Genomic DNA, 25472 nt, shown 5'->3' with positions numbered 1-25472 from the left:
TGAACATTCTCACTGATGTCTTCACTGTAAGCAAGATCCTAATGATTCATCAAAAGCCTTCCAAAAAAAGTGATGGTTCTGCAGGTATGAAATGATTTTTAAAATTTTGCACAAGCCTTCTACATACAGATTTCCACTTTTAACTAGCCATAATACAAGAAATGTATTTTCCCAGTTAACATAGGGAGTTGCTATTGAAGCATGAAAGGAGATAACATTAGGTCTCTTTGACAGATAAGCTGCCTGTGGGAAAAGTTAAGGAGAATTTATAAAATCTTAGAGTTGGAGTAAAACTGATCTATCTAAAAGTTCATCTTTCTAAACTATCTGGAACACTACTAAGAACAAAGAAGACAAAAGGGTCTATAGGTAGCAAAAATAGAGAAAGTCTATGCCCTGGAACTTTGGGCTTTCATTCATAGAAGGATTCTCTTGGGTTTTTACACCAAACCTATTTATTCTTACTCTACATATAGTTATCATACTCTTGGTTATTTATTTGCTTAGATCAAAGAAGATTAGAAATAGCAAATTTGAAAAGGGAGATGGAAGTTCTGCCACAGAAACATTGACAGTGACCAATAGTAACTTTGCAATGAGAGAGAAGACAGAAAAATTATAAAAACAAAATCAGATACATGAAATGAAAAGGCACTGCAGTCTGAGATGTAAAAGATAATTTAATTAAGCAACTTCAGTTTATATTCAACTTTTAATGCTCTTATATAGCTATATATTCTCTTCATATAATCCTATTAAATAATATTTTAGTGATGTTATAAGTAATCTCAGCTATTAATTGATATAATAACTGAATGTGAGAATCAGTAATCAATAATCATATTGTGAGTAAACTAACAAGTTAAAATCCCCTGAAGTGCCTTGCAAAAATCCTTTGCCAAGGAGAATTGGCATGTCTTTAGAATTTTGGAATATATCTAGACTTCTTAAGACAGTGGTATCTCTTCTGACTCTGAAACTATGGAATAACTTTGGCTGTTAGTATATTGGGACAGGGGACATGATTCCCCCCTTCATAAGAAGATAATGAAAAAACCTGAACTGGAAGAAAGATTTCTAAAAGGGGAAACTTTGGTTTTCCCCTTCTGAAGAAGCATTCAGCTAACCATTCTCCTTTTTTGGGGAAGCTTTGTCTAATCTGACTCTTTAGTATAAGGTATATAAGCAAATTAGCAAATGTGGTAGAATCTAAGACCAGCACTGAACCTGTCTTTAACCCTGATGGTGTGATTAATTGAACAATAAAAGTCAGTTTTTGGCTCAGGAGATTGTTTTCCTGATATTTTATTTTATTTATTATTTTTATTTATTTGTTTGTTTGTTTATTTATTTATTTAACATTTAACAGAGACCATATACTGAAAAGGCAAATAGTTGTGATACCTCAAAAGAATATGAAGATGTCAGTTTATAATAGTAAAATGCAATTTTCAAAATGATGTATGAATATTTAAGAAAAGGCTGAAATTATGTTTATATGATCAGTTTAAGAAGGCAGGGAATATATGTGATATAATGGGAGACATTGCAAAGAAGTGGAAACATTAGACAGGAAATCAAGACCAAGTGAGTCCTAGCTCCAAGACTGTCACTAAATAGCCACGTGGGCTTGGCCAGCAATTTCTCAGGGCCCAAATCTCTACATTTGTAAAATGAGAAATTGTGTTAGATTATCTTTCAGGTCTTTTTCAGTGATATCATTTTAGTCTACTTTATTTCAGAAATACTTCCACCAAAAAAAAAAATCAAGAGTCATTGACCAAACATTGACTAAACATGAACTATTTGTAAGAAATGGTTGGGTGATAAAGTTTTGGAACTTAAAGGTAACATTTGGTTATATAGAAAATTCAGTCATGTGGAAAACTTTATCTTGTCCCCTCCTCTCAAAATTAGATAAATAGATTAATATTGCACTTCAAATTCTTTCTTGCAGAGAGCTGTTGGAAGCTACATTGAATTGTCAGGTTGTCTGGCTGGGCATTGATGCATGAGGATGAAGGGAGCCTTAGTGAGTTATACTGATGGGCTAGGTTAGAAGTAATGATGGGTTCCTTGGTTCCCAGAAGAGGTATACCTCCTACTTGTATGGCCAGCATTTCTCTTAAAGGCCAAGAGCACAAACTCCAGAATCACAAATCAAAAGAGTTCATCTGGTTTAATTCTCTACCTTCAGGCAATTAATTATTTAAACAATTTAGAAGAAAGGGTTGGCATTTATTTTCCTAAAATTCATTGGGGGAGGGGGTGGAGATGGTGGAGTAGAAAGATAGAGAAAGAATACTCCACAACCTTCCGGAGTAGCTCACACTAGTGGCAACACACACATTTGTGTCCTGAATAATACTCGTTTTAAAAGAAACATCTGTTTCTTGTACTTGGTTTTCTGGATGCTTTGAGATGGGAACATTTTGGAAAAAGAAACCAAACTCCTACACACTGTGTTGTGCTCAAAATTTCAAGAACATGTCCTATATTTATGCTAAATTTCAAAATGTGCTACATCTGTTTGGGCCTTTCCCAGCATACAAAGCTAGAATGATGTAATAAATCCAGAATCACATCCCAAACTTCTGGTGTTGAAGCAAATCAAGCTGAGTTAGACATTGTATTAGTCTGCTTTTTCTCATGCTTGAGGAATAAACAATTCTTGTAAAAAGGCATAAAATTTTCACACCTTGGCATTTTTAATTTGTTCTCAAACATTTATGCCAAAGAGATAAAAACTTAGGGGTCTTGTTGAGCACTTATGGCATTTCTATCTATTCTTTAAAATTTTTTTTTAAAGATGTTAGAACTAAGTGTTCCATCTACGAAACTAAGAAGGTTGTCAGAGTCATCTGGCAGAAAGTAGGAATCCAGTCTAGAGACAGGAATAATAAATTTCAAGGTCAAGCCAGTTTAAGCAGACTTTTCCCCATCCCTACCTGAGAGTGGAGAGAAAGGTGGGAAGTGTGACTAAATTCAACACATAGTTCTCTCATTTCATCTCCTGAGCTTAAGTCACCCACAAAAACATCATCCTCCTGTCCATGACCTCATTTCACAACCCAGCTGAGAATGAGAACAAAAAAAAATTCCGTTCTGATTAGAGTCCCAGCTAAAAAATGCTTCAGCAACAGGGCACATTTTAGTGTCTGAGGATAAAGAAGCATAATTTTATAGGAATCTTGTAAAATAATCCATTACATACAGTCTAGATAGGTTGTTCCCCTGGGTGCTCACTGAAGAGATAAGGGTGAGATTATCACTTTGTAAAAAAAAAAAGGAAGTCTTTCTTTTAAAGAAGGGTGTGTCATGGAACATCTACTTCCTCTCCCCCAATTCTGGCAATCCATTAAAGCCTATATAGTCATTTTTAGAAAGAACACCACCACCATGTTCGTTTTTTTTTTCCCAATAAAATAAAATGCAAAAGATTATACAGGAATCTAATGATATTGAAACATAGATTTAATTTTTCCCCCAATCAAAGTCAAGGACCCCCCAGAAATCTATTCATGTACTGCAGGTTAAATTTAAATGTATCTTTTTGTCACATTGGCTCAAAAGATAAGGTGTCCTAGGTATTAAGAAATTTGGAAAATATAGGTTGTTTATGACAAGGGCAGCTTCTCTGTGTTAGGTAAATTAACTTCCCTTTCACATCTTAGTTTAACTCAGTTATTAACTCTTTATTATATCTTAACATCTTAGAAAGAAATTAATGTTATAGAGAAAATATCCTCTTTTTATAGACTGCTCTAAAAAGAAAAAAAAAACACAAGCCATTAACATGAAACTTTTTGTGGTTTTAAAAGCATTTGTCTGGTTAAAGTTAAAACATTTCCTAGTTCAAAGAATCTTATCACATCATTTTAGGAATATATTTTATGAGGTAAATGTGTATAGGTAGGCATTTTTAAACCCACAAGCCAACTCTGTCCTCTAAAATATTTCACTATAATATCTGCTTGTGTGTATTGAGGAGGAGTTTCTTACATAAAATGCTTTTTTTGGTTGGCTATCAATGTATCCAATTCAATCTGGTGTTTCTGTTGCTTTATCATTAATATATTCTAGTGCTGAAGTACTAAATACCATTCTAAGAGTGGGAACAGAAAGACTGTATTGCAGCTACTTTTAAACAAAATGCATTCAGTCACAATTTTTCCTGTGACTGATGATTCCAATTTGAAATCTATCCTTCACTGACCTGAGAAAGCTGAGGGGCATTTAGCCCAGGCAGACCTTTCTATTCACTCTTGCACTAGTGATGACTGAATTAAAGGACAGGGAGGTCAGCTTTTGACTCAATCTAAGGAAGTCTCAGGACTTTAGAATGTAAACCTGGAGAAGGCAGAAACAACAACTTCTGGAAAAAGTACTTCCTGTCCAACTGCTTAAAATTCCACTTTTTTTTTATAAAGACTGGGTTCCTGGGTTCTCTTTTCTCCCAAATTGGAGAAGCAGAGACTCATCCAAAGGCATCATTCTACTATTGATCAACATGGAGACTTTGACCTGCTCTGCTTCCAACTTGGGCTGGTTTGCTTCTCCTCCTCAGTCAACCTGTTGGTCCCCCATTCATTCCTGAGGATTCAACATAGTCATGCTGAACTAAATAAAGACACCCAATTGGCACAACCCACAGCAGCTCAGAACTCTTGAACTCAAGAGATCTGCCAGCTTCAGCCCCCTTGGGTAGTTGACATTAGGGGCATGCACCACCGCACCTGGCTCATTATTTTTGACAGGGACACTAAAGTAAGTTATCTCAAGAAGTTACAATAGCATTACTTCTAAAATGTAAAAGGAATGAAGGATTTGTTCCATGTAAAAATAAATAGATCAGGGTTATCTTTATCTGATACCCTAATATTCAGCTTTCAAGTTTCTTAATATTTATATTTACTTTTAAGGAAATCACATTAAGCCCTGGGAATTTAGTTTAATTTAACTTGGACCAACATTTAATTATATTACAGAACAAACACTTTTTAAAAATTATATATTTTAAAAGATTAGACTTACCTTCCAGAAGCTATCAACTTTGCCATACACAAGGGATTGATTTTGCCTTTTAATTTCATTAATGTGCTTGATATCACTTGAATTCAGGTGTTGTTCTACCACAAATCCTAAAAAGCTGTTGTCTGGAGTGTGGGCTATTTAAAAAAGAAAGGAAGAGAGGTTTAAACTTTTATAAGCAAGATGATAGAAAACACATGCACAGTTAAATGTTTATATTTATCCTAATTTTATGCAATCACATAAGAATGAAGAGTTTCTTTTGCCTCGAGTATTACTCTCTTCCAACCCTGACTGCTTTCCTCTGTCTTACATTTATCCCTGGCAGGTTTTTTAAACATGAATGGTTTTCTTATTGTGTATTAAGTTGGGCCAAATCCCCTCATCCTCTGAGCACACAGGAGAAATGCATTAGTCTGAAAATCATTAAGATACATTTCTTATTGGCACCTCAGCAGGAGGCCTATGTCTACAGACAAATGACAAAAACCAAGTATTTTTATCTGTCTAACTGCCAACAAGTGAGGAGAACAAAGTAACAGGTAAATCACCCCAAAATACCTACTATTTAAGAAGGAGAAAAAAGTACTGAGAACACCAATATTTGTTTACACACACACACACACCAGGTTATCAGATATTCATTTTCTCTCTCCTTCTCTCTCCTTCTTTCTCTCTCTCTCTCTCTCTCTCTCTCTCTCAAAGGACTTCCCACAGAATCTCATTTCTAAATCTTTAGTCTCTGAACACCAATATATTTTTGTATTTGACTTTTGGCCAAATAATTCATTAAAAAATCACTATTTATATCCTACACCCCTAATCTTCAGAGGAAGATAAACAAATGTGAATAAGAATGAAGGGGAAATTCTGCTGATTAAGCAAGGATCCTAAACATTCTTTCACTTGAACACCTGTCCATCCCAAGGGTCTCTCAAAGGTCTTCTCTTACTGACATTCATAGGGAACATATTTTGCTTACAGCCATGTGGAGCCAGAACTAAAGCCTACAGTTTACCAGCTTCAAACCTACTGTGCTTTCTACTATATGCTGAACCACTTCTCTCTTGCTGGGCTATGAATAATTTAGATCAAATTCTTCCTGGTAAATGAAGCATATTCATTTAACATAACACACTTGGGGGTTAATCACATTCATTCCCACAATGATCACTATTTTGGTCTATGGATAAGAGAAGAAGAGAAATCATTCCATAGACTTTCTCTGCAAAGATGCCTTCCAAAAGCATGGTTTTATACTCTTTTCAACAACATCAGGAGCATGCCCCACTGACTGGAACACTGGACTAAGGCATTCTAAGGACCTGAACCTTATTCTCAAATTAATCACCCAAATATGAATGACTTCACATTGGCAAAATGCTGTGAAGAACTCAGATGAAAGAGATAGATACATAAATAAAAAGTATTATCATCATCTGGTCTCCAGGGCTTTTGCCTAATGGGGGGACAGAATGGGGAGATAATAGGGTTGTGACTGGAGAGTTTTCAGTCTGGCCAATCTGTTATTTCATTTCTGAGATTTTGAACAAGTGCCCAGAGGCAATTGCAAAGCCCTGTAGCCTACTAAACAGTACATGACAGAATAAATTCCACAAGCAAAAAGAAAAGAAGCAAGGACTACTGTTTTTCCCCCCTCTCTCAGGGGCTTGGGGTAGCATGGTGTGATACAAAGAGATACTCCGAGGAGAGAGAGAAAGATGGAGAGGAAAAAAATATCTAAATACATTTTATTTTTTCTTGAAAGGGAGCTTAAGAATCAAAGAGATTTAACCAAGATCTTCATTACATGGAATGCTTTAAAAAAAAAAGGAAATAAAATTGGCAGGTATTTCATTCAAAATACAGCTGATGGATGACAGGTATTTGTTGTAGTATTACTGTAATTTACTACCAAACCAACTTTGACATGGTACAAAAGATAAATTACCATATTACATATACATTTTCTCCTACATGTAAGTTTTCATTTGAATCATCCATCTTAGCTCCTCTCTAGTCTTAGTATAATATCCTGTGAATAAATTGCCTCTGAAGTAAGGTTCAAACACCTCTGATCAAAATCAAGAAGAAAAATGTGTACATGTGTTTGTAATTTTTAGTGTTCAATCTTTACTGCATTGTATTAACAAGTTTTGACACTACTAAAGTAAGATCATTTTGCTTGACTAAATTTTTTTCTAAATTTTGCTAAAATCTGCCATGCCACCTTAAGTCTTAGGTAAATAAAGAATTTCTCCTCTTGTTTTTCTTACTACTGGTGATTCTAAGCTATACCAAAAAGTAGCAAGATGAAAAGGTGGTGATCAGAAGGCCCATCCTTGGTCAAGAACAAGAGATATTCTTTTTTTTTTTAATTTTTTTAATTAAACCCTTAATTTATGTCCCAGGAACAATTCTAAGACAAAAAAATAAAGGCTAGGCTAAAGGGTTAAGTGCTGGTCTCAGGTCACATAGTTAAAAAGTATCTGAGGACACATTTAAACCCAGGTCCTTCTTGCCTCTAGATCTGGTTCTCTATTCACTGAGCAACCTAGCTGCCCCAAGATATCATTTTTAAATGTCTTACTCTCATAACAGTTATAGTCAGAGATACTCAAGTGGATTTAGGGCCTGGATTGGACAAAGATACTTAAAATCATTCTAGTAAACTCAAACTTCAGATTGCCTACTCTCTTTAATCCTGAGTTTGGATAGAAAATGAGGAATGGGGAAGAGGTACAGTGGTATTCCAAAGGATGAATGAATTTAAAATTTAAGTCAAATCAAATAAAGCTCTTAAAAAAAAAGATCCAGAAGAGTCCTCAGCACATATGCATAGAATAAATACTACTAGGTCCCTAGGGGAAGGATACACTTATATGTGATTTTGAACAGATTTATTAAAATCCTTGTGGATGCTGACATTCTCTGGTTCCAGAAATTTTAATGGTTAATAAATTTACACAGAATGAAACAATGCAATGCAGTGGGTATAAATACATACAAGTTGGCATTACAGTATAACTTTATTTGGAATCCTCTAATTTAGAATTTAAGGTCATTTTAGGATCCTTAACAAATCAGTAGGGTAAATAAGGCTTTGGGGGAGAATGTTTAGCCTATTAAGAGAACTATTTTCAAGCACAATTGAAAAGTACTCATTAACATACAATTAATTTCCTAATTACAAACTTTTCTCTTAACAGATCAATCCCCTAAGGACAACTTTTATGTAACACTATTAGGTTAGTCTGAATTACCATATTCATTCAATCAACAAATATTTATGGAGCACTAAGAATGCTTAAAGCACTCCAGGAGATGCTGATGCTAAGGATATAGAGTAGAGTAAGACATCTTTCCAGTCCCAGGGATCTTGGATTTTCTCTGTTAATAATGGATACATGATATGCTTTTTCTTTGAAGTTTTTTGTCATAAAAACTTAAAAGAACCACAATAAAGGATGTCATTAAGGAAATGTAGAATTGAAAAGGACTGCCAGTCATGTGAAGAGAGAGATAATGAGTGGCTAGTCCTAATGTGCTGATAGTAAGCTGAGATCAAGGAAGAAGTATGGTGTATTAGATAGAAAGGTCGACTTTTGGGGTTGGGAGGATGTGGGTTCAAATCCCACCTCAGTCACTAGCAAAATAATGCCTTGCAAGTCATTTAATATCTTTGTGCCTCACTTTCTTCATCTGTAAAAAAAGAGATGGCTGGACTCATTGATCTATAAGGTACCTTGTAGCTCTAAATCTTTGTTCCTAAGAAAAAGCTAACAAAGTTTTCAAAACAATGAATGGGCTCTCTATGGTGAATTTCTGGTAAGTCATGGACAAGATTCACACAGAATGGACAAGGCATGGAGAGGTTGCAATTAGCCTCTTTGAAAGGAACACTGAAACCAAGATTCCAGATGCTTTTGAGTAAGAGAGGTTATCTGAAAGGAATATAAACTTCATTCAATTGTTGCAGTTGCTTTTCTTAACTTTTTCTTTAGTTAGAAAGGTTTTCTTATGCCACATCTACAACTAGCCACAAACATTTAGACAGGGCAGACACTTTACTTTTAATGGCCAACACTTATCCTTCTTGGTCTCTCTGTGGTTTCTGACACCCATGATACTCTGCCCCCCTTTCCCTTCTGAAAACTCTTGCACAGGTTTTTTGTGGTACTGATCTCTTCTGGTTTACCTCATAAGAACGTGTCTGATCAGCTCTTTCCCAGTTGTTTTCACTGATTCTTCATCCAAGTTCTATGCATCAGTGTATGCCAGGGCACTGAGTGCTCTTCTCTTTCTATACTGTCTTGGTGAACGCATTAGCTCCCATAGATTCCATTGCCTCTATGCAGATGGTTCAAATTTCTATATCCAGCCATATATCCCAGATTGCCAGCTGCTCATTCAATTTTTACAGCTAGGTGTTTCAACTGTGTTCAAAACAATTCATTTCTTCCCCACCTAATTCCTCCCATCCTACTCAAATAAGGAATCTCAGCTGAGGGCACCAGGCCTTTAGAGTCCTTGGAATTGTATTCAGTAATGCACCCTTCCTCACTTCTCAGTTTAAATCACTTGCCAAGTCTTCTGGATTCTACTTCTACACCACCTCAATTAATCATTTAACAGGTATATTAAATGTTTGCTTGGTGCCAGGCACTGTGCTAAGTGATAGGAATACAAAAGAAAGTGAAAACTTGGTCTCTTCCCTCAAGGTATTTACATTGTAAAGTGGGAGACAAGCAAATAACCACTTACAAATATCTAGCCCTTTCTCTCTAACTCATTTTGCCTATGAGGTAGGGTCAATTCAGGTCTCCACAAACCAGACCAGAGTAATCTTTTCCTAACTGTGGTCTCCCTGCCTCCAAAGTCTTTTCCCTCAGTAATTCCATAAGGTTGTCAAATTGATATTTACTTATTAAGTAGAGATCAGATCAAGCCACTCCCCTGATCAAAAACCTAACTGCCTCAGGGACAAAAACAAAACAAACAACAAACAAAAAACCCCACCAAATATCAAAACCACAAAGTTCTCTGGCATTTCAAGCTCTTTTAATCTGGCTCCAGCCAACTTTAACAGCTTTATTACGCACTATATACTCTCCTCTCTAGCCAAATCAAACTAGTTGATTTGATTTTTCTTATACACAATATCTTACCATGTCCATCCAAACTCCTTTGTCAAGGTTTTCTCCCAGGCTCCCCCCCCCCCCCCCCCCCCGCCCCCATCTCTGATTCTTAGAAACCTCAGCTTCCTTCAAAACTCAATTAGGGAAAGACTTCCTACATAAATCCTTTCCTGATATCTCTCTCCAGATATTAGGGTCTCCCTCTACCAAAAAAAGCCAAACAAACCAGTTTTGACTTCATTTTTTATTTTGGATTTCCTTACAGAAAACATATTGTTTGTAGACAGGGATAATTTTCTCTTGCTTTTTATAGCCTTAAAAAATAATTAGTACCCACTATGTAATAGTGGGTGATTGATAAGAGCTTTTTGACTGAATAAATTCAATTACACAATTATTGCTTGTACTGCATCATATCTCAGACTCTCTCCTACTGATGCAAACATTACTGACTTGCTTTTGTATTTTGGTCAATGCCAGTATTGTTTACATTAAATTATCCAAGACAGTAGGGCCATTCCTAAAGTACTTTAAAAAAATACCACACAAATGTACCCTAGAAACAGACACTAAAAAGACAGAAAGCAAAGCCAGAGACAGAAGCCAAATAATCAAACATGACTTCCTAATGATTCTCAGGAGTTTTGGAAAAAGCAAAGCCACAAAGTAGTCCTTGGGGGTAGACATGGGAAGTATCAGGAAAAGGTGTCACTACAGAAATTGGAGCTAGAAAGAAACCCACAAAGTTTCATGGGCAAATCCTTTACACTTATTATTTCTTAATCTAAAAAATGTAGGCTAAAACTTGTACTACTAGTTCACACAGAGTGTTATAAGAAAGCTTCTTTGTATACTGAAGTATTAGAGGATGTGAGCTATTATTTTTATCACATGATGATCATGAGGACTGTGATTCAAATTGAACATATGTAGTTTGTAGCTGGATACAAGGCACACTGGAATGAATTCATCATATACCAAAAAAGGAGCCATGGAGTGATAATGTCTAGCAGCATTACTCACAGATATAAAAAGCATCAAATATTAAAGCATCTCAAGGGTTAGAGTTAAAGGTCTTCCTGGTTGAGGACCAAAAAAGGAAGTAGTATAAACTACAATTTGGAATCTTGCCTATTGGATTTTATTAAACAATTTTGGGATGCTTTTTGTTCTTACATTACATTCATTCCTACCTCGATCTGTCCCTCCCATATGAAATATTTTTAAAACCTGTGTGCTTTTTTTTAATAAAACAAGAATAACTGCCATTTATATAGCTCTTGAGAGTTTTCAATGCCCTTTACATACCTTATCTTGTTTGAGCTGTAGTACAACAATGCTGTCAGAGAGGTCCCCAAGGTATTATTGTCCTTATTTTGTAAATGTGAAAAATAAGGACAAAGGAGGTGAAATGATGAGCCTAAAGTCATGTAGGTACTAAGAGATGGGATTAAAAATTGGGTCTTTTTGACTTTAATTCCTATATTACATCCATTATACCATGCTGGCTTAGAGCCTCAGGGTTTTAGTAGATGCCAGTAGTAACCATTTCTTTCAGGATGGAATGGGCTTTTCTCTAAGATTTCCCACCTATCTGATAGCTATTTTATCAAATTTCTTGAAAAAGAGAATAAAAGATGCAATATATATCCAGAAGTTAATGTTTCAACTCAATAATGAAAATAACACAGTGGTTATAAAAATAATGGCCTGAAAATATTTGATGAAAATAGAATACTAATACTAAGAAAAATGGTTCCTTAAAATATTGATACTAAGGGTATCTATATCTAATATATTTTCAGTAAATATACCCATCTCAAGATGACCTTAAGGAATATAAACTTTTTTATAACAATAACAATAGCTAACAGTTACAAAATGTATACTAGGTGCCAGGGACTATGCTAAGTGTTTTACAACTATTTTCTCATTTGGCTCTCACAAAAACCTTGAAAGTAAATGCTATTATTCTTCTTAATCTATAGTAAAAAACAAAAAACAACAGCAGCAACAACAACAAAAACACCTGAGGCAAACTGAGACTAAATGACTTGCTCAGGGTCAACACAGGGTCAACATAAAGCTTTTTACTTGGTCTTATACATTCATATGAAGTAGATACCACAAGCATATTAGCAGTTTTGTAGATAAAGAAAAACTGGAACACAGAGAACTCTGTAGTAAATACATATGAATGGCTTCCATGACAAAAAATAAACTTCTAAATTAAGAGAGTGATGCAAATCAATATATAATGTTAAGTACTCCTTCTAACTTGCCCTACACTGTGGTTGGATGACAGCCCTTTCATGAAAGTAAAGAACCTCCCTTTATGTCAACAAAAAGTGGTCATTTAAAAGAGTTCATATAAACCTGGCACAATAAATCTTTCCATCTCACAAAAAGACAAAATGAAATCCTGGCTGGCCCATGTGACCTAGAGGTTGAAGAACCAAAATTATTGTTTTCTTTTTGGCTCCAGAAGCCCTAGGGTCAAGAGCTAGAAATGACAAGAAAGGAGGAGAGATCTATGGAAGAAAATGTTAACAATGAAATCTGCCCAATGATGGGACATACCAAGATAAGGTGCTTATCCCTAAAGGTTCCCAGAAATGAGATGACCCTCTATCAAGGGCAGGTTATGAGATATCCTTGCCATAAGCAAAAGGTTGGACTAGGTAATCTCTAAGGAATCAAATTCAAAGATCTGTAGATTTGGTGAACCAGGAGAAAAAGATAACTCCACAGTCCCACTGGGTGTCACTATCCTTTTCCATAAGAGTCTTACTAATGTGAATCTTCCTTAGCTCGAATCCTTCTGCATGGAATATGGAAGTAAACCCCACATCAACCAAGGCAACAGAATACATTGCAGAGTCCAGGGTAATAATTTAAAGTGACATTGAAGAGGCCAATTAAATTAAAAAAAAAAAGAAAGAAAGAATACATTGCCTGGCTTTTGCAGTGAGAAAGGCCACAAGAACAGGCCTTCCTCCAATTATTTCAACAAGAAATCAAATTCCTGTAAGCCCTATATTGGCTTCTCCTGGGAAGGATTTTATTGAGGTACACTTACTAGTGTGATTAAATGGGGGGGGGGAGGGCGCCTTAAGGTGGAAATAGCAGCAAGCATATTTTTTTTCCAGAACAGAGTGTAGTATAAAAAAGGTCTGTTAATAAGAAACAAGGGATGCTTTTGAATACAATTGAACATTTATTAAATGCCTACTGTGTACAAGGCTTTAGGGATGCAAAGATACAAGGTCCCAAATGAACCAGACTACCTTTGTGGTTATGTTCAAGTTGGGTCAGGAAAAAGGGCGATAAAATATATACTCTAATAAATCTAGATTGTGTGTGTGTGTGTGTGGGGGGGGGTCTCAAATGTGAGACTGAGAAACTATCTGGGCAGTAGGAAGCTTCTAAAATCTTCCATAATCAAGGAGACAGTATGGTTAAACCTATACCTTAGGAAAGTTCCTTTGGCAACTGGGCAGAGAATAGATAGAAGAAAGGGAAGACTACTAGCATAGAGACCATTCCAGGTGGTTATTACACTAGCCTAATTAAGAGATGATGAGAGCTTTCTACTACAATGGTGGTGGTGGAGGTGGAGAAAAAGGATATGAGAAAATGTAATGGAGGCAGAATTAATGAGACAGAAATTGGTTCAATATTAGAGATGAGGGAATAGTAAGAGTAAAGGGTAGCCTCGAGGTTAGGAATCTCAATGACTAGCCAAATAACTGTCTATAACAGAAATAAAAGTTTAGTGGAAGGATAGATTTGGGGAGATCATGGGTTTTAGATGCACTGAGTGCAATTTATGCAAGGAATTCTAGAGATGGCTAACAGGCAATTAAATACTCTTAATATTCAATATAGAAATAGCTTATATTCAGTAAGAATGTTAAGAACCCATAATGTGAATGTCATTTTACTAGGTGCTAGAGATAGAAAGACAAGAGGAAAAAGAGGAAATATTCCCCATCAATACCTTTTTAATCCAGTCTCTGATGAAGAGGCAGTTTTTCTGACCAAGGCCATGTCCTCCAAATATACATGTCTTCTGTCCTAGAGAAGGGAGGTCCTAGCTTCAAATCTGACCTCAGACACTTCCCAGCTGTGTGACCCTGGGCAAGTCACTTGACCCCTATTGCCTAGCCCTTACCACTCTTCTGCCTTGGAGCCAATACACAGTATTGATTCTAAGACAGAAGGTAAGGGTTTTAAAAAAAATATACATGTCTTCTCCAGCAGACTGCCCCCAGTATCACACTCCACCTTTAATCTTCAAATTTTTCTAACTAATAGAAACTTCCCTTCTGCCTACAAACATATCTATGTCTCTTCTATCCTTAAAAAAACATTCACCAAACTTTATCATCCCAAATTATCATCCTATATCTTTTTTTTTAGCCAAAGTCTTTGAAAAATCAAGTCACTTCTCAACTTAAACTCTACTTAATGATCTGCAATCTGGATTCTAATGGCCTCTAATTTGAAAACTCTTCAGTTACTAGTGATCTCTCAATTACCATATAAAGTAGCCTTTTCTCCAACTTCACCCCGGCACAAGATACCACTCATTGTCCTGTTCTTTAGGGTTCCTCTGTGAGTTTTCGTGATAATGTTCTGTTTTTGCTCTTCAACAACCATTCTGAATATTTCTCTGTCTCCTTTTTAGGATCATTAATTAAGTCATGCCCACTAACCATGGGTTTACCCCAAGGCTCATCTAAGATAGTAAACTTAATCAATACATGTTGTGTGTGTTCTGACTGCTCCATTAACTGGTCAATCCCCCATTTCTCCCCCTCTTGTCAGGCCTCTCTATTCTCTGGGACAAAATAATATTGAAATTAGGCCAATAAGTAACCTTACAATGACCTCCAAGTGTTCAATTGAAAGAAAAGTCAATTGATATGCCAAATTTCATTGTTATATTATTTTAAGAAATAACCAAAGCTACCCCAATCTTCTGCAACCACCATCCTGGTCAGTAGCCATCAACATCAAGGCAAGATCTTGCACAGGCAAAAAAGATTTTGATTCTCTGAATGTTCAGATAATGCTTAGAATTTTTTCTTAAGCAACAAAGTATTTTTTAATGAATATATGTACATTGTCTAGACATAATATAATTGCTACAGTATAGGGAAAATATAACTTTCATATTGTTATGGGGAGGGTTAAAAGGAAGGGATAAACAAGCTATTTATGTAAAATAAAAGTTTATTTAACTAAAAGGAAGAGGGAAGGGAAGGGAAGGGAATCAGGGACTACTTCTTACTTCTAACTCCACCACAGATATTAAAACCCTAAACTTTCTAAATTATTCTAAACTAACTAATTAAAAGCATAATTAGAGTTAGAGAGGGATTTGTAGGGGCATAAACAACAGAGGCCCAAAGAAATCTCACAACCAAGAGTCCTTCTTTGATCCAGACAGCAGTCTCAGGATGAAGAGTCCTCACAGGATTCAGGAGGGGATGAGGATTAACAAACAAACACTGTCCACCAGTGTGGGGTAATCACTCACTCAACCACTCCTACAAGATAGTCCAATTTCCTGGCAGCTAGAGAAAACAGCTTTTCTATCCTCCAGAGTCCACCAACTGCCTCTGTGTCCAGTCCCAGTCCTGGGAGTTCTGAGTAGAATGTTGGTCTGCAGGGTCTCATGCTGTCAGCTTGCCCTGTTATGCCCTGCTAGAAATCTACTTACTACAATATATACTGAGAAATAAAAAAATTGGCGTGTCTAACTTTTTTATGGTAGTCTGGAAGTGAACTCAACATCTCTGAGTTATTTCTGCATCATTGGTATTGCTGTTATTAATAAGATCAGGGTTCAAATTTGACCTCTGCAATTTACTACTGTGGGCAAGTAACTTAATCTCTCTGATAATCTCATTCTCCAGATACTGGCCTCTCAGGTGTCTTGAAGCTATAAATCTATGAACCTCTGACTCCTGTGTTTCTGACCTCAGTTTCTAAATAAGATTTTCATCTCTTACATCCATAACTTTCTGTTTGTTTCCTGATATTTCTGACCCCAATTTTGAGAATGTGACAACCTGAAATTTTTCAAGAAGAGACTTGAGTTTGTTCCCCCTTACTCCATGATCCCAAAATTGAAGTGCATAATGTTCTAAATGAATAATAGGCAATAAATAGGTATTGTTTGAGTGAAGAAGCATGGGCAAAGACAAAAAGTTGGATCTGCAAAGTTTTCATCTTTAGTACAGTACCTAAGCTGAAGAGAAAAATACAGGTACACAGTCATCTCAGATGGCATGGCTTTATGGGGTTATCTTCTCTTTTCCTTGCTTTGCCACTTATTTCTTGCTCTGAAAACAATGTTTCTCTCCACCTTTCACTCTCCCTCATCCTAGATCTGCCTAACTTCTAGTTCTACTTCTCCCAGAATTCTTTATTTCTTCACAAACTCTTTTCAAAATCATCATACCCTGAGTTAGTTGAGAGGGTGGGGAAAAGAGAATCAGTTTTACACCTATCCCTCATTCTTCCCTGTAGCCATTCATCTAAAGGGGGAAATTGACTAAAATTTAGGATTAATACCTCTCTCTTTGACTTCCTTATCATCAACCCATCTACCAGAGTAAAGATTAATCTTGCTTTGCGATCAAATCCAAATGCCTAAAAAGTAAACTATAAGGCACTTTTATTCTTAATAAAATCCATAGTCTTATAAAACATACAAACAGCTATGAGTTTGTGTTTTCAACAAAGACATATAATAGTGGAAAACCCTTCTTATAGGTCAAGGGTTGGTGAAATCTTCTGAAAATACAGCATTGACAACCCTTATCCAATTTTAACAGAAGTAGGGAAATATGGATATAAACTATAGGATAGTTCTATTAGTTTTTTTGAAATGCTTTAACAAGTTTTGACCCAACTTTTCTCGGCCTTAAGCTTTTCATTTGTAAAGAGAAGGAGTGAGAAAAGATAAATTCTAAGGTCCCTTTCAGCCCTAAAATGATCTTAAGATTGGTAAGAGGATAAATAGTTTTTATGAGCAAGAAGTGGTAGTTCTTTTGAACCATTAGTGACTTTCCAGAAACTACTAGAATGTTGTACAATAGACATCATCAATTAAGTTTGCCCCATCATATTTGAAATTGCATTGGTATATGCATCAAATTCCAGGGTCAATATTTGCTCTTTGTGTGACTCTGGATAAGTCATTTTACCTCCTAAACCTCAGTTTTCTCATCTGTAAAATGGGAATAGTAATATTCCTACCTACCACAGACATTCTGAAAAAGGTACTTTTTTTTAAAAACCCATACCACCTTTCATTTTAAAAATACTCAACAGTATTTGGTCAGGATGTGACTTTGGAAAAGAATCTTAGAAAGGAATCATATGCACAGCCAAGGCAAAAGAGAAGTAAAGGCTAGGCAATGGGTCTTAAGTGACTTACTCAGAGTCACACTACTAGGAAATGTCCAAGGCCAGATCTGAAACTGGGACCTTAGTCTCTTGTGGTGGCTCTCAATCCACTGAGTTACCTCAGAGAGATGCAAATCAAAACAACTCTGAGGTATCACCTCACACCTAGCAGATTGGCTAACATGACAGCAAAGGAAAGTAATGAATGCTGGAGGGGATGTGGCAAAGTAGGGACATTAATTCATTGCTGGTGGAGCTGTGAACTGATCCAACCATTCTGGAGGGCAATTTGGAACTATGTCCAAAGGGCAATAAAAGACTGTCTGCCCTTTGATCCAGCCATAGCACTGCTGGGTTTGTATCCCAAAGAGGTAATAAGGAAAAAGACTTGTACAAGAATATTCATAGCTGCGCTCTTTGTGGCAGCAAAAAATGGGAAAATGAGGGGATGCCCTTCAATTGGGGAATGGCTGAACAAATTGTGGTATATGTTGGTGATGGAATACTATTGTGCTCAAAGGAATAATAAAGTGGAGGAATTCTATGGAGACTGGAAAGACCTCCAGGAATTGATGCAAAGTGAGAGGAGCAGAACCAGAAGACTATTATATACAGAGACTGATAAACTGTGGTACAATCAAATGTAATGGACTTCTCCATTACTGGCAATGCAGTGATCCAGAACAACTTGGAGGGATCTATGAGAAAAAACACTATCCACATTCAGAGGAAACACTGTGGGAGTAAAGTCACAGAAGAAAAACAACTGCTTGATAACATGGGTTGAAGGGATATGGCTGGGGATGCAGACTCTAAATGAACATCCTAGTGCAAACAACAACATGGAAATAGGTTTTGATCAAGGACACAGGTAAAATTCTGTGGAATTCCAAATCACCTACAGGAAGGGGTGGTAGAAGAGGAGGGAAAGAATATGATTCTTGTCCAAGGAAAAATGTTCTAAACGTACTAATTAAATAAAATTTAAAAAAAAAATAGAAGTAAAATATCTTCAAGTAATTTGGGTGACTCATGAAGACATCAGAAAATGCCAGCTTTACCATATATTAAAGACCAGGACACAAGCTGGGGAGTTTGTATGACCTCAAACAACTGACAGGAAATTTGTCACTGGTTCAGAGAGGAAGTGGTACAATCATTCGGCCATGAATAGTCCTTTCAGTTGGGGAAGGAGTTGTTCTGATGAGAGAGAATTTGCAGATAAGGGTGGGCATATGCATGTGTGTGAGTGTGCACATACACCCCCCTAACCCCCTTCCAAGATTATTATCTTGGACATTAATCCAACCAACAACTCATGGGAACCTGTAAGTTCCCATGCATGCTGCTGCTGAAGGAGATTCTCTAATTATCAACACAGAGCACATAGTATTCAAACTACTTCTCTCTCTGTTTACCATAACACCAGTTCTCATTTCTCTTCCAGATCTTATCTGTCCCTCCACACTTTCTTCCTACATTGCTTAATGTGGCCAAAAAATTTTTTTTAATATATTTTAAAGCTACGTTTTGGTGGCAGACAGTTTTTCCTCAAAAGACTATTTGGTCAGGATGTGACTTTGGAAAAGAGTCTTAGAAAGGAATCATACACACAGCCAAGAACATGGGTAAATTAAGGAGTAGAAAGTGGGATGCTGGTTGATCTGAGTTTGAATAAGACAAGAAAATATAATGTCCCTGTTACAGTTAGGCAGATGACTAAAGTGCTCTCATAAGGCACAAAGATGAGCATAGCCCCTCTGATGATAATTGTAATAATGTCAATAACAATAGTTATCACTTATAAAATGCTTTAAAATTTGCCAAGTATCACTCATTTTAACTCATTTATCCTCATAACAATCATAAGAAATAAATGCTATTATCTCATTTTAAACATAAAGAAACAGGTTGAGAGATCCAATAACTTGCCAACATTAAAACATTTAGTGTCTGAGGCAAGATTTGAACTCAGGTTCTTCTGACTCCAGCCACCGAAACCACATTTTATCTCATTTCATAGAGTCAGGTGTTCTCTTTCGATTACTTATCTGATACACTACTTGGTTTCCTCTATCTCCTAGTTTACTCTTCTAGGTTTGAGATCATCACCTGTGGCAGCCTTGTGGCTCTGCTAAAGGCTACTGTCTTATCTGCTACATTTCTGGGGCTATTTAGTTACACAGCCACAGCTCTATATTTTGCAACAATGCCTGAAAACATCACCTCATTAAGGCATGGTCTCCAAAGAATTCAAATTGAGGGGCACTCAAAGGGCAAAGGAGAGTTGCGGTTGTGTGCGTGGTTGTGATTGTAAGAGTGAATTATGAGACTGGCTGTAATTAATAATTTTATTAAATCAAAAGCAGTTGTGGGAAAATGATGGAAAATTAGGAGAAAGAAATAGTTTACCCTCCTTATTGCTTCATTTAGCTTGCTATTCTGCAGTGTGGAAGAAAGCATGCAAGGCAAAAAGCTGAGGATGGATCATCTGTCAGTCAAATGAAAATTCCATTTGGAATGTTACTGGGAAAGGCAGTTGGAGCCAAGCTAACTGCTGGACTGGGCAAAAAGGGGGCTTTTGGCTCATGGTGGTGACTGAAGCTGAAGGTTTTTGGCTGGCTGGCTGAGGTGAAAGAAGAAGCTATTTGTATCTTTGGGACTGAATTAATCAAGTTGGAGGTGACCTGGCTGGAAGGAAGAAGAAGAAGAAGAAGGGCAGTGGTCCTTGTATCTCTCTTTCTGACTCTATTTCATGCTTGTGACAGAATTTGCCATTTCCCTTAATATCCTTCAAATCAACAATCTCAATAGAGAATAGGGAAATCCTCCCCTCTTACCTTATCCTCTACCCTTGTCCTGCCTTCCCCAAATAAACCCCTATTTGAGAAAAGAAAAGAATATTTCCTCTGAAATCTCATAGCTCACAGAAGAAAGGGGGGAGGGGAAGCTGAAAAGCTTCTGAAGAGGGAGGAATAGGGAAGAGGGTAGAAAAAACTTGATCCATTAGTCATCTAGTATACCTCAAATATATACCCATAAAATATCTATTACAGATTGGCACCTCTAAACAGACTGAACTCCACAATCCATAAGAAACAGCAGGAGAAAAAATGTTTAAGCAACTACTCTGTGGAGCTGTTGTTATGGCAGCCATTACTGGATTTTGGGTCTACAATATACTCTATAGCTGAATGACCCACATGATTTTTGATTCTCTGGATTATATTGGCAACACCACCATGTTTATTACAGCAATGAGGGCCCCCTAACTACATTCACAGGGATGACCAGCCAGCTCAAAACATGGAATCGAAGAGAGCGAGATCCACTCTTGTCTCAGTTTATCAAATCTTTTCTCCACCCCCTAACTCTCACATATTACATCTTAGGAGCCAATCAAGGCTTTTTATTTTGCCTGGGCCACCCAGGGAGGAGGGGCAGTGCAGGGCAAATTGTCCTGCCCCCATCTCATGACTCTTGTCTCTCCTCTTGCATTTTTCTGGATGATATTCTACCCTCATGACTCAATTCAACCAATGATTTCCTGGCACACAGTCCTGGTCTCCAGCTCAAAAGGAGATGAGGCCAAGGAGGCAACACAGGAGAGGGAGGAAGAGAAAATTTCCTTCACACATGATGAGACAGTAATATGTTATAAAGGAGGAATTCATGTAGCAAGAGCAGTGTATTGTGTTCTCTAAGAGATGTTTGACTGGAAAGATATGATGAGCCAGTAAAGTAGCAGGAGCTAGGAATGGACAAACTGGGTGCTCCATTATAAAGCATTTCGTGTCATGTAAAGAAAACAAAAGGAGAGGTACCAGCACTTGGGGTGTTATGGTGGAATCAATTCATGAGAGGACCTGGATTCAAGTCCCACAGGATAGGCAGGAATGGATGAGTTGCCATCTACATCACAGGAGGGAGTACCCACATTGACACAAATGAGATGCTAATGGAGGGCAAAAACTTATCTTCATAATGATAACTTTGTTATTAAGTTATTAAGTTACATTTGGAATCAAGTTTTATGTACTATGAATTACAGTTTATGAAGAATTCTATTAAAATACATTTGGAAGGTAAGAGATGGTAATCTGTAAAATTCACTTATGTGGAACATTTGATGATGCACAATAAAGGAAGAATCACTGTGATATGGCATCTAGAACATGTTAACTGTTTATTTATGCATTCCAAATAAAAACTCCCTACCAGGTGGGGCAGCAGATAGAATGCCAGGCCTGGAATCAAGAATGTTTTTGTTATTCAGTTGATTCAGTCATATTTGAGAGAAGTCTTTCAGGCCAGGCACTCTATCCACTGTACCACTTAGCTGCCAAATCCAGCCTTAGGCACTTTATTAGCTGTGTGACCCTGGGCAAGTCATTTAACATCAATTTGACACAATTTTCTCATCTGTAAAATGAGGCTAATAATATCACATATCTTGCAGGATTGTTGTGATGATCAAATAAGATGTTTGTATTGTTAAGCCTAAATCCAAGCACAATAATGTTTAATAAATGCTTCCTATTATCATTATTAATACTTCTGAAAGTCTTTCAAAGACTTTCACGAAATGCTCCCCCCAAACCTTAAATTTTTTCCTCCCTTTATCTTCCTTTTTAAAAATCAACAAACAATGCATTTTGCATCTCCATGTAAGATATTCTTCCTCTCCTTTTGATCTTTTTTTGTCCCTCTCCTCTGGAACATATCCAATTTTTTTCCAATACTCTTTTAGAAGCCTAATGACTAAAACTGAGAACAGTGCTTGTTGGGTAGTGTCTATTATATCAAAATGAAATGCATTGATTAAAAATCCAACCAATCAACCAAAAAACAAAACCCAGGAAATTACAGAGGTATTCTGTAAATTAAGAATCACCTTTTATCCCACCATGAAAACAGGTTTGAAAAGAAACTCAAACTTTTCAAATTCCAAAGGCAAAATTTGGCACAATTCAAAATTGTGTGACAAATGTTGACTACTGCTGATTCATTCTTCCATCTCTGCACAACAAATATTTTACAATTGTTTTTTAAAAATGGTTAACACTAGCTGTCTCACATTCAACCTATAATCAACCTGAATAGTGAGAAAGAGCCAATGTTGGCAACTAATGGTCACTAATTCCAATTTCTGAATTTTATGATGAGAAACTATTGTTTATGGACCTCATCCTCAAGACTCGGGATGCAGGATGCTTTCCTCTAAATTTCTCTTGGTCCTTAGATCTGAGTGAACAAAGGGAGCATAATTTTCAGAGCCATCACCTTGACTGTCTCTCTAAATGTCTGAGTAGCTTTTTTTTAGGCTATTCTGCCATTTATTCCAGTTTTCTACTTTGCCTAAATTAGTCTGTCCAGAGCTCCAGTGAAGAGGCATAAGAATGTCAGACTTAGGCATCACAAGAACCTTAATAAGTTATATAGGTCAACCTCCTGCTTTCAAGGAGATGACACCACCAGAGATATAAATACTACTGAATAAAGTTAAGTACATCTCAGCTCAATAACTTAATTTTCTTTTGGTTTATAAATTGTGACAGGGGCTGGCACTAAAGAAAAAGTGCCACTCACACTTGTTAACATCTTGGGGAAAATTTTTATGTCCACTCAATCAGGATAATACAAAGGAATAACTAGCACAGAAAGAATGGGAAAGGGAAGTGGGGAAAAGGGGTCCCTATCTCTATCTAAAACCCTTTTTCCTCCCTCGTCAAGTCTGGTGGGAACTAAGGCCTTGGTAGCCTAAATCCCCTGACTCACACCTGGGCAACAGGAGCTGAGGTAAAGTCTGCTCAGGTTTCTCTTCAAAATTAAATCCATTAGGGGGCAGCTGTGTAGCTCAGTGGATTGAGAGCCAGGGCTAGAGATGGGAGGTCCTAGGTTCAAATCTGGCCTCAAACACTTCCCAGTTGTGTGACCCTGGGCAAGTCACTTGACCCCCATTGCCTACCCTTACCACTCTTCTGCCTTGGAGCCAATACATGGTATTGACTCCAAGATGGAAGGTAAGGGTTTAAAAAAAAATTATATCCATTAGTACTTCACATGCCTAGAAGTGAAACTAGGAATGTCAATAGTAGATGCACACTTTAAAAAAATATCACATCTCTCACTCTTTCCCTATTTCCCCCAAGTCTAATAAGAATGGAACCTTAAACATTCTCTCTTTTCTATCTCTTTCTCTTTCCTATAAATTCCTTTCCTTTCTCAATGAATCTGGAAAAATGTCTATACTCCCTTCTACTTCTTTTTCTCTTACTTCTCAACCATTAGCATTCTGTATTCCAACTTTAAAACTTACGTGAAATGACTCTCTAAATTAAATGCCAGATCTGATGGCTATTCTCAGACTATTTCCTTTTCAATTGACCAGCTGCGCTTGACTCTGGTGACCACCTTCTCCTCCTAGATACTCTCTTCTCTTTGTATTTCTGTGACACTTCTATCCCTTGGTTCTTCTACCTGCCTATCCATTCCTTCTCTGTCCCTGTTGCTGCTTTTTCCCCCCTTAAATCAACCCTATCACACTCAGTGACTGTGGCTATTATTTAAGGCTCTATCTGGGTCCTATTTTCTTCTTTCTCTACTTTTTCTCATCAGAACTCATCAGTTTCCAAGAGCTTAATTATTATCTCTATGCAGATGACTCACAGATCTATATATTTATTAGTCTTAGTTTCTCCCCTGCCTCAGCCCCTCATCATCAATTGCCTGGGAGACATTGCAAACTCAATGTCTCAGAAATAATAAACTAAAACCTCTCTAAAATAGAACTCATCTCCCCCTTTACTCAAACCCACAGTAGTTCCAAACTTTTCTATTTTTGTCAAAGCCACCATGAATCACCCAATCTCTTGGGCTTATGCTCTCAGAAGTTAAGTTGACTCAACTGATTCCTCATTCTCCAACTCATATGGCAAATCTTTTGCCAAATCTTGTCATTTCTACCTCCATATAGCTCTCACAATGGAACTCCTTCCTTTTTTGCTCTGGTGGTACAGTAGACAGAGCTGAGGAGTCAGGAGGTCCTGAGTTTAACTCTGGATCCAGACTCTTGCTGTTTAATCCTGGACAAGTTACTTAATTTCTGTTTGCCTCAGTTTCTTCAAGAATAAAATGGGGATAATAACAGTACCTACCTTGCAAATGAAATCATATTTAAAAAGCACTTAGCACAATACCTGGCACAAAATAAGCATGATATGCATATGCTTTTATAACAGATACAATATAAATATTCTTCTTTTTCCTCTATTTATAAGATAGTCACTATTCAGATCATCCTCTTCTTACAATTAGACTATTCCAATGACTTTCTAATTTGTCTCCCTGCCTCAAATTCCTCCCCACTATAGTTCATCCTGCACATTGTTGTCAAAGTGGTTTTATTAAAGCACAAGACGACTGATGTCATTTCCCCTACACAGTCAACTCCAAAGGCTCCCTACTGCTGTTAAATTGAATAAATTTATTCAATTTCTATTTATCCTGTACCTATTTTTATATACTTTATTGTTTTCTCCATTAAAATATAAGCTCATTACCAAGTAAAGATTGTTTGATTCTTTCTACTTGTATGCCCAATGTCTAGCAGAGTTCCTGCATATAGTGGGTGCTTAGAAATGTCTGTTGATTAAATGTCTGCTGGTGGTATTGCAAGGGAGGATTTCTTTTAAAATGAAAGAGTTTATTTTAAAATTAGGTGACAAGGAAAGAGAATATATCAAAATGAAAGGAAGGAAAGGTGTCAATTTCTCTTTTTAAACATTGTTCTTGTTTTGCTATTCTACAAAATTTTGCAAAGAATCCAAAGGAGAATTTTGACAACATTGGGAGAACTAGACTTTTCCCCCCAAGAATGAA

The 25472-nt window shown here is 36.7% G+C and overlaps 1 protein-coding gene across 9 annotated transcripts in view; it reads right to left on the bottom strand.

Annotated features, from left to right (window-relative positions):
- The window catches only part of MGAT5 (alpha-1,6-mannosylglycoprotein 6-beta-N-acetylglucosaminyltransferase), a 410898-nt gene that overhangs the window by 101160 nt on the left and 284266 nt on the right, over window positions 1–25472 (bottom strand). For all 9 annotated transcript variants that reach the window (XM_016433598.2, XM_016433592.2, XM_016433591.2 and 6 more), the window contains one exon: window positions 5035–5168. In XM_016433598.2, coding sequence (XP_016289084.1) covers window positions 5035–5168 — 134 coding nt within the window. The remainder of the gene's footprint in view (window positions 1–5034; window positions 5169–25472) is intronic.

The sequence above is a fragment of the Monodelphis domestica genome, chromosome 4 (assembly GCF_027887165.1).
Source record: "Monodelphis domestica isolate mMonDom1 chromosome 4, mMonDom1.pri, whole genome shotgun sequence".
Taxonomy (NCBI): Eukaryota; Metazoa; Chordata; class Mammalia; order Didelphimorphia; family Didelphidae; genus Monodelphis; species Monodelphis domestica.
Note: the sequence above shows the minus strand (reverse complement) of the source record. Positions and strands in the feature narration are given on the sequence as shown.